General features: G+C 38.7%; 2 protein-coding genes across 2 annotated transcripts; both read right to left on the bottom strand.

Annotated features, from left to right (window-relative positions):
* Nucleotides 1-525: 525 nt before the first annotated feature.
* LOC146618941 (low affinity immunoglobulin gamma Fc region receptor III-B-like) lies at nucleotides 526-2631 on the bottom strand. Its single transcript, XM_085371022.1, has 6 exons — nucleotides 2607-2631; nucleotides 2480-2515; nucleotides 2063-2353; nucleotides 1279-1551; nucleotides 713-985; nucleotides 526-615 (listed from the first exon to the last, which is right to left on the bottom strand). The coding sequence occupies exons 1-6, from the start codon at nucleotides 2629-2631 to the stop codon at nucleotides 584-586; spliced, it is 930 nt and encodes a 309-aa protein (XP_085227148.1). The 3' UTR covers nucleotides 526-583.
* Nucleotides 2632-4626: 1995 nt separating this feature from the next.
* Nucleotides 4627-13476, bottom strand: rabgef1l (RAB guanine nucleotide exchange factor (GEF) 1, like). Its single transcript, XM_085370274.1, has 9 exons — nucleotides 13349-13476; nucleotides 12365-12556; nucleotides 12026-12198; nucleotides 10243-10421; nucleotides 9534-9615; nucleotides 9288-9420; nucleotides 9038-9129; nucleotides 7808-8064; nucleotides 4627-6964 (listed from the first exon to the last, which is right to left on the bottom strand). Exons 2-9 carry the CDS (start codon nucleotides 12535-12537, stop codon nucleotides 6539-6541), a joined length of 1515 nt encoding a protein of 504 aa, XP_085226400.1. The 5' UTR covers nucleotides 12538-12556; nucleotides 13349-13476; the 3' UTR covers nucleotides 4627-6538.
* Nucleotides 13477-16210: the final 2734 nt, after the last annotated feature.

The following is a 16210-nucleotide window of genomic DNA, read 5'->3' as shown; positions in this document are numbered from 1 at the left end:
TTATGTAAAATTGATACTTATTTAAAGTAACGTGACCAAATAAGGGGGTTAATTCAGGTTATCCTTGGGTAACGCTAGTAACGTGGGTGCGCTAGCTAAATGATGTTTCTCTCCTGCATTAGCCTGTAACTGTGTTGTTTCATCAGAAATATGATAGAAAACAATTAGCTGGTTTCAGTGAAAGTTATAAGAAATGTTTTGGTAAACCAGCCAGTACATCTTATGTTGTGGATGTTTACTGGTGACTGGTTTACTGGTTTATTGTCAATTAGTTACTATGTTTATGTCCCCAGACATGTTACCAGGTTCCTCCAATCAATTTGCCTGATCTTGAGTTGTAGCTGAGTTAAAATCCTGGTCTGTAGTCAGCAAAGTGGTTGGGACTGCTTATGAAGTCTTCAGTGGAGGCGCTTGTGATGGTGTGCTCTTTTCTGGAGTGAACTGAATCGGCTGGTGAGAGGAGAGGTTAGGGGAGGTTGGTAATGAAGCAGCAGCAGGTGGGAAGTCATCTGTGGCTGAAGCAAGGCGAAATACTGGCCTTTGTCCAGGATGAAGAGGTGGCATCTTCTCAGGTTCTGTTGGGTCAGAGATGAGATGGCCTCTGAGGCTGTGCAACTGTTAGACACAAAGTATCACATTTTTAGCAATCCATTAGGAACTTTGGGGCTTATCGGTGTAGAACAAATGCTGGGGTAAATTTAAATTTAAATACCTCTTATTTGTCCAAAGTTTTTGGGTTCACTGGACTTCGAGAGGCCCAACTGAGGCACCCTGGCCTTGCAGCTGTACAGCCCTGGAGTCTGTTTCACTACATTATAGTTGTCAGAGGTTGCAGGTCCCAGTCGCCTGTTATTTTTGTAGAAATAGAAGTCTATCGGAGGGGCAGGAGCAGGGGCGTTGTACTGCACATGGCAAATGAGCTTCATCCTCTTTAGCTGAGTATCATAGTTGGGGATGATCTTCAAAATTGGCTGTGACAGAACCTCTGTGACAGAAGACATTGATTTAATTTAAGGAAAAAAAAAAAGTGGTAGGTCATGAGGCTAAGAATATTTATGTTCAATTGTACTAACAGGAATAACTTAACATTGTGGGAAATATGGGCTTTCTTGCTCAGCATTAAAGGAGAAGGTCTATACACACCAAGTTTAGCACTAGGTGTAAAAATGGATCACTTATAAGAACACTATCTAGATTAGCACATCTCTCAAAGCATGCTGTCATTCCTTTAACTACACCACACCTAAGATAAGAACACACAATTCTGTGTAATCTCACCTAAGATCTGTACATGAGCACCAGCAGAAATGACAGAGTGTGTTTGTCCCATCACATCCCAGGAAGCCCTGCAAGAATATACTCCTAGGTCCTCAAGGCTCAAGTTGGTCAGATAGAAATCTGGCTTGTGACCGTTTTGTCTCATTACTTCAACGCCATCTTTGTACAAAATAATGTCTTCAAGTCGGGGGTTCCCTCTGACACGACATGTCACCTCCAATGTGCTCCCGACAAGTTGAGGATGTCGTGGGACTTGCAGAATCGCCCAGCCACCTACGGAAACACCACAGAGTTACCTCTGAATAACTTCCAATCTTACATTAGTAAAGCAATGGGAGAAATTCACTAATTTCCTAACATTTAATGTAACAACATCTAACAATAATGCGTAATGCTACAATGCAAGAAGGGGAGGTTAAGGTACTCTATAATACAGCCTGCACCCCTGATATACTGTCTAGTTATAACATAAGGTGGGGAAAAGATACCACATAAGTACAAAAAACCCCAAACAAAACAAGTCCTTGTTGTACCAAATTGACATTTTAAGTAGAATTATAGAAGATTTATATGTTAAACCCTAGAAAGTCACAGTATAAGTTGCAGGCTGTATTAAGAAGTGCTGCCATCACTCACAGCATGTCTTAGATGAGCTGCACAGAAAACCTAAAGTTGAAAAGAAGCTTATAGATGTTCAATGCTCCAGTGTTAGGATTACACAGGAAGAAAGAAGCCTAACGTGCAAAGCAATTTTATTTCTTTCATGCAGACAAACAGATCTTACCGTCCACCTTGAGCTCCACAGGGACACTTTGCTGGGTGCGAATCTTTCCCACCTTCGTGTTTCTTGTTCCTTGGCAGTAGTATTTCCCGCTCTCTTGAACTTTGGTATTCAACAGATTTAATTCCTGCCCAGTCTGTGAGAGCTCCTCAGAGCCCCTGAACCACAGGTAGGTCCAGTTAGACCTGTGCACATCAGGAATACTGCATCTCAAGTGTGCTCTCTCCCCCGAGAAGATCCTTGAATGTCCTGACACCAACTCGATGTTGGCTCTGAAAGACGTCTCAGTGGGAACTGCAGAAAAAAAGAAGAATACGTTTAAAGGATCTATTTTGGTAATGAGTGTAAATCCTGAGATCACTTCTAAAATAATATCTGTGCAAATTGAAAGTATATTTGTAAAGAATATTTGGTCCATACCATGAGACACTACAATCTGTGAGAGTGCTGAAAAAACTGAAAGAGAAAATAATCAAGTTTAAATGACAGTTACATCAGGTCAGTATGTAAAAGTACATTTTCATTAAATGAGCTGAAGAAAACTCACCAAAGAGAGAGATGAGCTTGTCCATTTTGGAGACTCTTCAAGAAACAGAAACCGATCGAGTATTTATTCATTTTCACTAAAAGGAGAAGTGAAAATGCTTCTTCCCCCCCTCGGGGTGTAACACATGAGGACTTCATCTTTTCCAAACACATCATGTGGCAAATTAAAGAACTTCCCTCCTGTATCTGACCCCTGTTAAATAGCTCTGATATGTTGCACAGTTCTCCCCAACAACACTTTTTTTCTTCTTCTGATTAATGTGGAAAGTTGATATTTTCCAGATTTAGCAAACACAGTTGTTCTGTTTATTTGTTGTATCAAGCCAATTGAAATAATGCAAATTTTACACTTTATTATTGTAGTACTGATGCAGTAGTCTGCTATGAGCTTTTTTCTCTTACAGCACTGTGTAAAAGCCATGAGTCACCCCTCGTGCCTTTATATTTTGCCAGGAAAATGGGAAATAGGTCCAGCAATTTATTGAAATGTGGAAATGTACACGGTAATACAGCACATGAGGCAAAAATAAAATTTGTACAATTCTAACAAGCTTGACAGTTAATATTTGTTATGACCTTTATTCTTTAACACAGTCAAAACTGTCTGAAGCAGTTTTCTTTTAATTTCTTTAAGTAGTCTTGAGGAATAGTTCTCCAGGCTTCTGGAAGGACACTATCGTCAAAGACTGATAGTGTCACATTGTGTGTGGTTTCTTTTTTTTTCTTTTTTTTTAAAAATCCAGGTATGGTCTTACTGAATTGGCAGCGTGACAATATTAAGCTGCTGCCAATCAGTTATTTTCCAGATAGTGGCCATGACGGAGCCTCCAACATGTTTTTTTTTTAGATGCATGTAGCCACTCACTGTTGTATCCTCCTACATTCTTTTAAATATATTTTTGGGGGCTTTTTCTGGCATTATAGATAGTGCAGTGAAGAGTGAAAAAAAACATTTACCATTGCATTTTCCAAGTTACTAATCTGCTGGGATTTTCCCAGCACAACCATCTCTAGAGTTTACCGAGGTTAGTTTAAAAAAAAAAAAAAAAAAAAGAAGAGTTCATATCAGGGCAGTTCTCCAAGTAAAAATGCTTTGCTGATTTCAGAGGTCAGAGGAATGCTTTGAACTGATAGAAAGGCAACAGTAACTCAAATAACCACTCTTTACAACCAAGTCATGCAGAAGAGCATCTGTGACCAAAAACCTCGAAGCAGATGGTCTATAGCAGCAGAAGACCACACCTACATTATTGATAAGTGTATAATTAATAGAATGAAACTCCATCAGGTTTTTATACAATCCACTGATTCACTGCACTGTTGAGCTGTACTCCCGAACTGTGAAATATTATTTGTTGCATTATTCTTTCTAGCTCATTTGAACCCTTCCAGTGAAAATGAACCGCAGAGCTGGAAGGGTGTGTTTTCTTGTTCTCTTTTTCTTTTCTTTGGTTTTTTTCTTTGAGCCAAGAGGTCTTAAGCAACAGTTCTCGAGGCTTTCTAGGTTTCGCTTTTGGTTTCTAGTCCACTCCTTACACCTGACCATGTTCACGGGAATGTGGTTTTTTTCTTTTTGTGTTACAGACAACATAACTAAGGACCATTTTTAAATTGTATCTTTAGGCATTTTGTTATTAAACCTCAGTAGGGCATGGAGTGTGTTTTTACAAATTTAAGGAAATTGGACAAGTGCACGGTGAAAGCAGAAGAGGCCTAAAACGCTATCAACAGCAGATTACCAGCCACGTCATGAAAAACACATCCTTAAGATATGCTGCCAAGAAGCCACCCTTAAAGTATCCCCCCCCCCCTTCCCCAGATATCATACAGAACAGTAGACACAGCTAAAATTCTGGGTTCATTTTTCCTGATTTTGCATGTCAGGAACTTCATTCCTGACATGCAAAATCTTGACCATCACAGTCATGTGAAAAAAATTAAAAGGAACCACAACAGTCCATTTTACTTTTCTATTTTTATTAACCACACACCCATAGATGCAAATATACCAATACTGCCCCAATAAGTTACATTTAAATAAAAGACAGTATTCTGTTCATTTCTCCCATGTCACACAACAACAAACCTATAAGGTAACAAAGACGCGGTTTAAAATGTTTTGAAATACCTGATAAATGGCTTCTGCATACAGTGCAATAAGAATTTATTCAAGCTGTTAGTTTATGTCTGCATTAAGAGCTTTTTCTCAAAGTGAATTTTGACAGCAGCCGCACACTGACTGCACTGTTGCAAATTCTCAACAACAACAACAAAAATTAAACCTGGTTGGAAAGGGAAACTTTAGCTCGCGAGAAAAGAAAAATGTGCCTCACATAATTCAAACAAACTTTCCTAAAAAGCTTCCTCCACTTCAAGACTGAGAAATTTAAAAAAGACAGTTGAACTAAATCTGTGCAACAAAGACGCTTTTAACTACTATACTATCAACTAATCTGCGCAATGACCTTCATTATTGAATGAAGTGCTTTAAAAGCAAACAAAAGTGCCATAAAATAAATTAAACTGGTTTTCTAAATTCTCCATGAGCCTCTGGAGTGATTCTGCCTCATTCTTACAGGGAAACGGCATCGTGCTGGTTTTTGTGCCCAATTCATTCACCTTCTTTCAGCAGACCTGCTCATAATGCTCTCTTAAGACGTCAACGACCCGATCATTAAAATTTATACATCTTCAAGCAAAGTTTTTTTGTTTTTTTTTAATCTACTGTAAATATTACAGGATTATCATCTCCTACTGCATCCAGAGGGAGGATTAACCAACACCGTATAGAAAAATAAAATCACTTCTGTACATTCAGCTTGTGACTAGAATGAGGTCAGCCATGGAAAAAAAAAAGTATTTCTACAGGTGTAACTGGAGGATTTGTCAACATTACTAGAACATGCAACACACACACACACACACAGTTTCTCAACTCACGCACACACTTCTTTTTTCTGGCTATTTCTGTGAAGGGTTGTGAAACGCACACTAAACACAGCACACATTACAAACATGAGCTGGAGTTTCAGAGTTTTAAAGAGCGGCAAGTTGGTTATTGCATCATTGGGAGTTCCCTACCACCTCGTTTACCCCCACCCCGCCCATCTAAAGTGTTATGTAAAGTGTAATGAAAATTATTGTTTGTTAGATACAACTTGGGAATTAAGGGCCAACATAGCCCGGAGACATACGCTTAAAATAAATCCTCATCTGATAGTTTGAGAGTTATTATACATGTTTAAATATCGTCCATTTTACCCTCTCTGTACATAAAGGGTGAAGAATAGCTGAGGTACTGAAGATGCCACAGTGGGTGACAAGCGGATGTGTTTCGGAAGAACTTGGAATGGAGTCACTCTCTTTCCACTGCTCAGCTGGATTGAGGATATCAGCAAGTCTAACACTTTAACAGGAGCAGACTGTAACAGTAACAGACCCCTGACTGAGTGTTGCTGGACTCCAGGACTCCACCTAGTGGTGCCTGGTGTTCAAAATAATCTCAAACTTTAGTAAATGCTCTTATTTGCTTCCTGGTGGAGAGTCAGGAGCATTCATACCACTCTGACAGCTGCAACCAGCCTAGCCGTGTCCACAGGTGACAGAAATCCACCACCAATGAACTGCTGATCTGTACGAAAGCTTCTACGCTTTGGTTTTTCTACAAACTAATTTACAACAAAATATTTCGCAGTGTTCAAACACGAGAGTGGCATCAAGCTTCTCATCTTACTCTCTCCAAGAAAGCAAATAAACGCACAACCCAAAAATAACAAACTTTTTTTTTTCCATTTGAAAGTGACATTGCTATAAGGTCTAGCTTCATGGCTTCTACAAGAAAAGGGTGGATGGAGCAAAGATTCTGGGAGTGTTGACTGGGATCTGTATCAGACAGCTGGAGGGAAAAGGGTCAGGGTGGAGTAAAGCTTTATATCAACCAGCAAACACTTGTGGCTGCAGTGGTGGTGGCAGGAGCTCATTCTCAACATTATCAGAGTCGATTGCTGATGAAGCTGCTGCAGCCCCACTCGCTGTGGGTGCAGGGGGGTTTTGCATGTCGGGTGGAAAACTCTCCAGAACGCTCTGCACTTTCTGCTCCACTTCATCGGTCCAGTCAATGAGGTCACTCTCCAGCTGGCGAGCCTTCTCGATGACGCGCTCCTGCCTTTCCCCGAGCCCCGTCAGCAGATCCAGCCTTTTGTGGACCTGACTGAGAGCGCTGTTGCTGGAGGAGGAGGCGGCTCCGGAAGTGAGTGGCCAGTTTGGGGACGCCTGGCCCGACATGTAAAGCTCAAACTCCTCAGAGCTCAGGTTCAGAGACTGGCCATCCAACTTCTCAATGAAGGCCACTGCGCAGCACTGGGAAGACAGGAAGTAAGAGTGATTTAAAAAAAAAAGAAAAAAGAAATCTCAACCATGGATGTCATCCGTGGTTTAAATGTCACTAGTCGGTAACAGACTTACTAGTCCTTTAATCTGATTGTTAAAATTTTAATTGATGCCCAATGGTGTTAAATGATTGTGTCCTAAGTCATAAATCTATTAATGCAGGCCTTAGAATGCAGTATTAGAATGACATTTCGATACAAGCGGTGGAAATTAGCCTTTTTCGAAAGGTGGATGTGCTCTGCCTTAGTGATGGGGTGTGGAGATCAATCAATCACGAGGAGTTCAGAGTATACCGCTGCTCCTCCACATCATAAGGAGATGGCTAAGGCTGTCGTCTCCTGGACAAGGTGTTCTGACATGTCCTATCGGAGAAGGTCCCAGCGACCCAAAACACGCTGGAGAGATTACATCTATTGGCTCACCTGGGAAAGGCTCGATGTTTCCCAGATAAGCTGCAGGAGGTGGCGAGAGGGAACTTGGAGCTTGTTTTTTGTTAAATTTTAGCTTTTATTCAAGTGGCTGTTGTGAATTTTAGAACAGCATGCGTCATTCATAATGCACGACACAATCTTGATAATGCACAATGCGAGGTGAAGCACAGACGCACAAGCGGTATATTAATTTTTCCATTAAGCAGTTCTCAAATTTAACTTACTGAGGGATTCTTAGTTTTACTAGTTGGTTAGCCTGATTTTTTCCCCTCATTTAGTCGAGTAAGAAATTGGTTGCCAGGAATTGGCAACCAATTTCAGAGCTGCTACAGACAAACACCGATAAGCCACATAAATGCACTTGTTGTACTAATTTCCTCACCAGATTGGTGAAATAGTAGCCGTCCTCTCCAGTCATGAGTCTGCTGGGGTTGCAGAAACGGGTGATGTATTGGATGTTGGAGTGCAGTCGCGGTGGGTTTGCTTTCAGCACGATGTAGATCAGTGTGGGGAGGAAGTCGTCTGCAGACGCAGCCTCTTTCTTGCTGACTTTGATGGCATTGAAGATGTGCTTGCTGCAACGAGTAATGCATCCCAGCTTGTTCTTGGGAACGCGCTTCGAATCCATTTCAATCACGTCTGAAACAAGAGAAGACAAACAGAGCATTAATCTGAAAGTTTTGTCCTAGCAGCACTATAAGGAAGGTTTCTACCAGCGTACTACAAGCTCAGCATCCTGCAGGTCCTAAGCATCGGTAGCATCTTTGGACAAAAGCTACAAGCATTAGGTTAGATGATGTATCGTATCAGCCCTCTGTTCAAGTTTATTTTTAACACATGCAAAAGTAGTCTGAAAAAAAAATTACACAGAAGTAAAAATTAAAAGAAGAATAAATATTATTTTCTGACTTATGTCCACCACTCAACGTAGTTTAACACTCTGGAGTCTAGTGTATAACTGACCATTTCAGACTACTTTTGATTTCACCTTTATATTTCAAATGTATAAACTGTTTATCTTTCCTTGTTTGGTATCATTCTTTTCAGCACAACTTCACAGTTATTTTCTCTTTTCGATTTACTGTGTTAACACAACTGAACTAAAAATCACAAAAAACAAATCAATCAATAAATAAAAATAAAATACATTTTTAAAAAGTAGGAAATAGTTACATACATAAATAGTTACGATAATTACAAACTTGGGTGTCCACATCGCCCACCCTCCCAGCAGGGTGACGACAATACCCCATCAGCCTTTTATAGCTAAGGGATAAAAAGCATGGCATAAATTATTTATCTCTGTCCACACTTAAGAAACAAGCTGAAACTGAGACTCAGCAAAGCTTTGTCTTGCTTCTACATCATCTTAAATCAGTCGTGTGATCTGGACGCAACGGTGTGTCAGACTACTTCAGAGGGTTAACACACAAGTTCCTTTCTCTTCCCGCTGTAAGTGGAAAATAAAAGTACTGTCCTTCTTCTAATGTGTGCACAGCACTGCTCCTAACCCTCTATCCCCGACTGCATAATCAGCCAGGTGTCACAATGTTCCTGTGAGAGCGCGAGATGTCCTGTTTTGTTCTTAAACAAAACCGAGTATGAGACAAACCTGTGATGGCTTTGACTACGCTGTCAGAAACCTCAGGGATCTCCTCATCTACAGGAACACACAGCATCTCAATGGTGACCCAGTGCAGGGCTCTGTAATAAATCATTCAGTACTTCAGTCCCAGAGTAGTATGCAATATGCTGTGTTTTTACCTGCAGCAGTATTTCCTTGTTATTATCAAAAAATACATTTATTTAAAACAAAAAAAAAAAACGTCTTTTAAGTGTTGTGACGACTTTTGTCTGCGAACCTGATCCTCTTCTGAATTGCCAGGTCTTTCTTCTCATCATCAGTTGTTTCTGGACAGAAGGCTTCCTTGTAGAGACGAGTCATTATGTACTTTTCGACTTCATCCATAATACACTCTACTTCATCAGACGAACCTACAAAAAGAAGCCCAGAGAATAGAGATATTAAATCAAAATCATACCCAGTAATACTGTTAATATTTTTCATTTAAAGCAGATTTTTGTTGGGTGTAAGAGTGACGCAGCACCTTTGAACTGGGTCTGGAGGCGGTCTGAAAGGTTCTGGTAGAAGTCCTGCACGCACTCTGACAGCTCATCAGCTCCGATGTCCTGAATTAGGAATAAGAAATAATATAAATTCAGCCTTGATATAACTGGAGTGTAAAACTTTGATAGTCTTGAAGATATTACCTGCAGAAAACACAAGGGCATATTAAATGGATACATTCATAATACATCTGATCAACATTTACTAGCAGTTCTGCTTGAACTTCAAACTACTTGCCACGGGAGCGTGACTGTTTTATCTGCTGCTCCCATCATCGCTGCTGCCATTTCACTTCAGTTTGAATCAACTCTCAAGATTCTCACAAAAGACCTTCAATTTTTTTTCTAACCTGTATTTCATTTAGATTCACTTTTTTGTATTTTCTATTTAATCGAGCTCATTCTTCATACCAATCTGAGCTTCTTTGATTTAGAACATTGTATTTGTTTTTCATGTTTTACCTGCTGTAACGCAGGGATTTCCCAACTTTTGGGTTTAAAAAAAAAGTAAATCTTTCCTTACAACACCAAAATACTGCCTTTATCATTTGATTTGAAGCCAATTTGAAGTGGTTAACTATAACTGCTACACCAGTGTTGTGTGAATTTGAGTATGAACATGAAATGAAAACTGAATTTTCACAAACAGTTTTGAGTTATTTGAGTCTTGTATATCTAATCAAAACCCACCCGCTTGTAGACCATGGTCTCAGTGAAGGCCCGACACTGTTTGAAGATCTCCCTGCCAGACTTCAGAGGCTTAAGAAAATCAATAAACTCTCGTGTCGCGATATCACTGTCCACAGATGACTTTCGGCTTGTGGATGAGCTGGGGCTCGGGCTGGACTGCGGGTCAAAAGGTGCAGCATCTGCAGAATGATAATTTATTGTCACTTTAATCAGTTACAGATACTTCAAGCATGTATTCTTAATAGCTCAAAACCACATACAGCAGCTAGTGCTGTACCAGAAAAAGAACACATTTATCCAACCAGATTGTATTTAGGTTAAACTAAACAGGTCTCTTCAACAAGGCAAAGATCACCACACACAAATCTGTGCGTGTAGTGATTTTCCAGCTAAACGGGTAAATTGTAAAGCATTAAGGCAAAGAAATACTTTTACTGAAACAAACTCATTTTCATTATATCCTCATTTTCTCAACAGCATTGTAAACTTTTAACACTATAAAGACACAAAATATAGATTAAAACTATAATAGCACTTCATAATGCAGCTCAGTAACAACATGGTAATACTGTGGTATCAATTTATTACAGAAACTAGAAAGTGCTTCCAGATAAAAAAAAACAAAACATGCATCTTGATGTTTGGTTTTATAAGCTTCTACTTTCATTATTAGAGAAAATGCACATCCACTAATTAAAGGATTAAACATAATTTTTACATTATTACCTTCAAGAACTTTAAAGTAATCTTGAAGGTGGCTTATAACAGCATAATATGAAAACATCTGCCAAATTTACCTCATTATTATCAGCCTACTTCAATAATTAAATTAACTATATTAACATTTTAATCCAAACACTGCACATGTTTTTCAGATATTTTAATCAGATTTTGTGGCAACTCTTGAAAGAGGAGAAGCTGAAATAGTTGTTATTGTATTTACAACCAAAGTTTTACTTTATGATTTTGCCTCAATATAATGCTTGGCAGTATATTTTCATGCATATATAACATATTATTGACTGTTAAAGAGTGCTGAAGCGCGTATTGAGAGGGAAACTCTATTAACTGAATAGCTTTATACTTGCTGAGGGAATATTCTTCTCACTGAAGTTTCTAAACATTTTCCACTAAATTTAACATAAAGAAAACCATTAATACTTTAACATTAACTCTCTTCAACAGGGCAGACATCATAACGCACAAACCGCTGTGACAAATAATGACACATTTACAAAATTACACTGTCAAACTACATGCTGGGTAATGCTAGCATGCCACGTAGCACAACAGCTGGGAGGAGCAGCATTACTACGTGAAAGAACAGTAAAGACAAATGTGGAATGAAGAAACGAGACCAGAGTCGCAGCAAAATAACTTGTGACCGATGGAGGAGCTTTGTCTGCTGTTTGGAAATTTCTTCTTTTTCTCCTGTTTTTTTTTCTTTTCTTTTTTTCTTAATTCCTCAGCTTTAAAAATGACTCCTTTTACTTAATTTCTGATCATGCTGCTCTCTGTGAGTGGGGCAGCTAATTAATGCTAACCAACCAGATGTTTAAGAATACAGTAACAACAAAAACATGGATTGCATAAAATCAAAGGACTCCTGTTAAGGATTGATTCTTAGTCTCTGTGCTAAATATTTTATTTTTGTAGCAGATATTAAATGTAGAATATTTATCCTTTTTTGGATTTATTTTATCTTATCGGGATGTTATTACTGAGCTGCAACATAAAGCCCTACCAGAGTTTCTAGCAGCTGCCTGTTTGCTACAGTACGTACCTTTTTTTGGTGGTGTTTTTGTGGACGGAATAAAAAACTTTGTGACCGTGTTGACTTTGCTGGACTTTTCTTTAGTCTTTCTCTCCTCAAACTTGCTAAAAGGTGTAATGGAAGGCTGTGATTGGGTCTTCTGTTGTCGACTTGCATAGGCTTCCTCTTCCTCTCTCTGCAACCTGTGAGGAAAAAAATTAAAAAGAATAGTAGAACTGTAATACTGCGCAGCTGGACAGCCTACTGTAAGAGGAAGCTGAGTACATCTAGCGGTAAGAGAACAGAACAGCTTCTAACAAATTTGTTTGTCTGAGTAGTCTCACATAGGAGACAAGAAGGTAAACAAACCTTTCAGCGAGTGCCCAGTCCTCCTGAATCTGTTTTTGCTTTTCTCGCTGATTTTCTTCTCGCCAGCACTTTGAGCACAGGCCTTGCCAAGCAGTGTTGCCATAAAAACCACATCCTTTTTTGCATAGCAGCTCTGATTGGTCCAGATGGATCCCACGCCGCTGGCTCATCATTCTTTAAAAGGAAGGACTACTGAGTGGAGACAGAAGTGATAAAACTTTAAAAAGTTGAACAGCCACTGTGCTTTGCTGAATCTAAATATACTACAAATACATTCTATAATACACAAAGGCTGAGAACGTCATTCAGTCGTTGCAGCTGGACTTAAACTCCTTTATATTTATTTTTACTACTGTGAAACTTACTGTAGTATACGTTTTACTTATAATTATTAGTGAAGACGAGCTTTAATTTGAGTCAACTGCACAAACACATAACACTCCAAGAGGCCTGCAAAGCTTTAAGGCTACTCTATTTCAAAGCAGCTCTGTATATGCTAATGTTCTTCCCTTCATTTCATAATCGTTGTGTTTTGTTGATAATACATTACTCCTATTAGTAATGCTGAGAGGCGAATTTCTGCTTAACAAGCCGCGACAGCTTCATTATACGCCTTAAACGTGTACTAAGGATTCAAACCGACTTTTATTTTGGTCAGAAACTAATAATTCTTCTGACATTAAAGTTTGCCGACTGCTGGGTTGTACTAAAGGAATGCCCCCAGCTATGAGCTAAGCTGTGATTAGCACGCTAATAGTCGGTGTAGGACTCTGAAGCTTACCCTTTCCAAACACCGCTGTCTCTTAGCGACAAATGTTTCCTGGAGTTTCTAACAGACCCTTTTAGCCTATGTTACGGTCCAGAATGACAATTCAATAAGCTAATCTATAGCCAGCAATGTAACCAGTGCTAACACAAGCTAATTACTGAGCTATCATAGCTCGCTAAGACTGCAAGCCAGGTCAACGTTACGTTACTACGTACATTTCGTGTCAACGTACGCAAAGCTTTCTTGTAACGCTATCTTCAGTTGCTCTCCAGTCTCCTCTTGGTGAATATTTACATTAGCCTAACAGCTAGCTTCGCCCCAAAACCCATTTTCTAGCTGTTATTTCTTCTTCTCCGCTTTTTAAAAAAACATAGTATACAAATAACTTTAAACAGCTTAGCGCCACCTAGAGTAAACATTCAAGAAGTTTACCTCCGTATGAAGGAAAATAAAATAAAAAATAAATAAAAATAAATAAAAATAAATAAATAAAATAAAATAGTAAAGCATTTGAAACTAGAAAAATTTGCATTTCCTGCGAAAATGCAGTGTGGATGCTTAAAGCTGAAGCTGTATGCAAAAAGTAGCTGAAAAAGCTGAAAAGTTGCAGAAATTGTAAAAACTTTGCAGAAGCAAAGGAACATTGCTAAAATGTAATAATTTAGCAGAACTGCAATATCTTAGAGGAAACATAATACTTGGCAGAAATACAATAGCATAGCAGAACTTAGCAGAAATATTGTAACTTACCAGAAACATGATAACTTCTCAAAAATACAAGAATTTAGGAGAAATAGTATAAGATAACAGAAAGAATATATTTAGCCAAAAATACTTAAACATTACAGAAACACTATGATTTAGAAAAATAGTACAACATAGCAGAAATATTGTGATTTACCAGAGACACTGTGATGACCTATGAATATTGTAATTTTAAATTAAGACTATGTTTTAGCACAAATATTATAATTTGGCAGAAATACAATTATATAGCAGAAATGCTATATTTAGAAAGAAAAATATAATATAGTAGAAATACAATGATTTAGCAGAAATACTACAATATAGCATAATAACAATGATTTAGAACAAATACTATGATTGAGCAGAATAGCAATAACTGAAGTAGAAATATTGGAAAAGTTAAATGACAAGATGAAAAAAAAAACAGAATATGGTTAAGTTCCCTCAAAACTAATTGTTGTTCACATGTGGAAAAAAAAGAAATAAAAATAAATTAAAAAACAAGAAGGAACAGCCAACAATTACACATAAAATCAAATATGTATACACAAATGCACAGAGAGAGACACACACAGAGGGTCTATGCCAGTCAACCAGTCTAAATATATTATATGTTTTTCCAACAATGAGATGCTGCCCTAAAGTTGGTCTCTCTCTCTCTCTCTCTGTCACACACACACACACACACACACACACACACACACACACACACACACACACACACACACACACACACACACACACAGAGTGAGAGAAGTAAGTTTCTAGCTCAGTCAAGCAGCCTGGGAGCTGCTGAATTTGAATCCACCAATCAGAGTGGCTGTGTACTTTTTCCCGCCAAAACAGGTGCTTCTGTTTACACACACAGCACAGAGAGACACTGGATTATTGCAGTCTATTTCTCATAGTGACAACTTCCCTCAAACAAATGACCATAATTTCCTAACCGTAGAGGCTAGAAAGATCATTCTTACACCGTTTTGTTCAGAAGTGATTGGGGAATCTTCAAGTGTTGACAATTTATCATTAAAATATGAATTTTTAGAGATATATGACATGGATGACTTGTTGACTTAGAAGCCACGAATTCCCCAATATGCAAATTTGAATGCCTGAGCCCACATATATGATTGGCTGCCTGGGAAGCTGTGTAGGCCCTGATTTGTGGATTTGAATTCCTCAGCCTAAATATATTGAATTTGAATCTTACAATGAGATCATCCCATTAAAAGGCTTTCTCTGTCTCTCTCTCTCTCTCTCTCTCTCTCTCTGTCACACACACACGCACACACACACACACACGCACACACACCACTTAGCACAATAGTAATAAGTTAAACAGAAAAATTGGAAAAGCAAAATGGACAGCTGAAAAAATGCTGAACATGCTGAGGGTCCCTCAAATATACTTGTTAAATGAAAATATGGACACATATGGAAACACACATGCACAGAGAGACACACACACAAGATCCAATTCAGTCAACCAGTCTAAATATATTGAATTTGAATCTTACAATGAGATCATCCCGTAAAAAGGCTTCCTCTCTCTCTCTCTCTCTCTCTCACACACACACACACACACACACACACACACACACACACACACACACACACAGTAAGTTTCTAGCTCAGTCAAGCAGCCTTGGAGCTGCTGAATTTGAATCCACCAATCAGAGAGCCTGTGCACTTTTTCCCGCCAAAACAGAGAGACACAGGATTTTGACGACTCCCCTCAAACAAATGACCATAATTTCCTAACCGTAGGGGCTAGAACGGTCATTCTTACACCGTTTTGTTCAGAAGAGATGGGGGAATCTTAAAGTGTTGACAATTTATCATTAAAATATGAATTATTAAAGATAATTGACTTCTAATGCACCATAACTGAGTAGAGCAAAGCAAAAACTGCCTTGACTTGCCCTCAAACAACGCTTTCTAACTCTAAATCTATTTGGAGTATCAATATCATTCTTCCACCGTAAGAGACAGCACGCTTTGGTGAACAATCATGGAAATTTTCAGGTCTCTGTGGAAATCCATTAAAAAGATATGACGAGAGAAAAAAGTGGTTCATTTCCAGAGTTTGAAATCTGAAGAAATCTGAGCGAAGGACGAATTTCCTACCTTCAAACAAGTCTAACTCATTTCAGAACAGTAATAGGTTAGAAAATAATTCTTGAATTGTGAGCGTCAGGAGTGTCTGAAGATATACTGGGACAAGCCTTATGTCTTAACTTTGCTTCGTTAAGGAGATATGACGATTCGAATATGCCTCTCATTACAGAAATCAAGCGGTGATTTTGAACAAGCTCTCCATTGACTTTCTA

The sequence above is a fragment of the Diplotaxodon limnothrissa genome, linkage group LG14 (genome assembly GCF_057381915.1).
Source record: "Diplotaxodon limnothrissa isolate DT_005_m linkage group LG14, D_limnothrissa_male_GT1.1, whole genome shotgun sequence".
Classification (NCBI taxonomy): Eukaryota; Metazoa; Chordata; class Actinopteri; order Cichliformes; family Cichlidae; genus Diplotaxodon; species Diplotaxodon limnothrissa.
The sequence above is the reverse complement of the archived record's forward strand: the minus strand, read 5'-3'. Positions and strand labels throughout refer to the sequence as shown.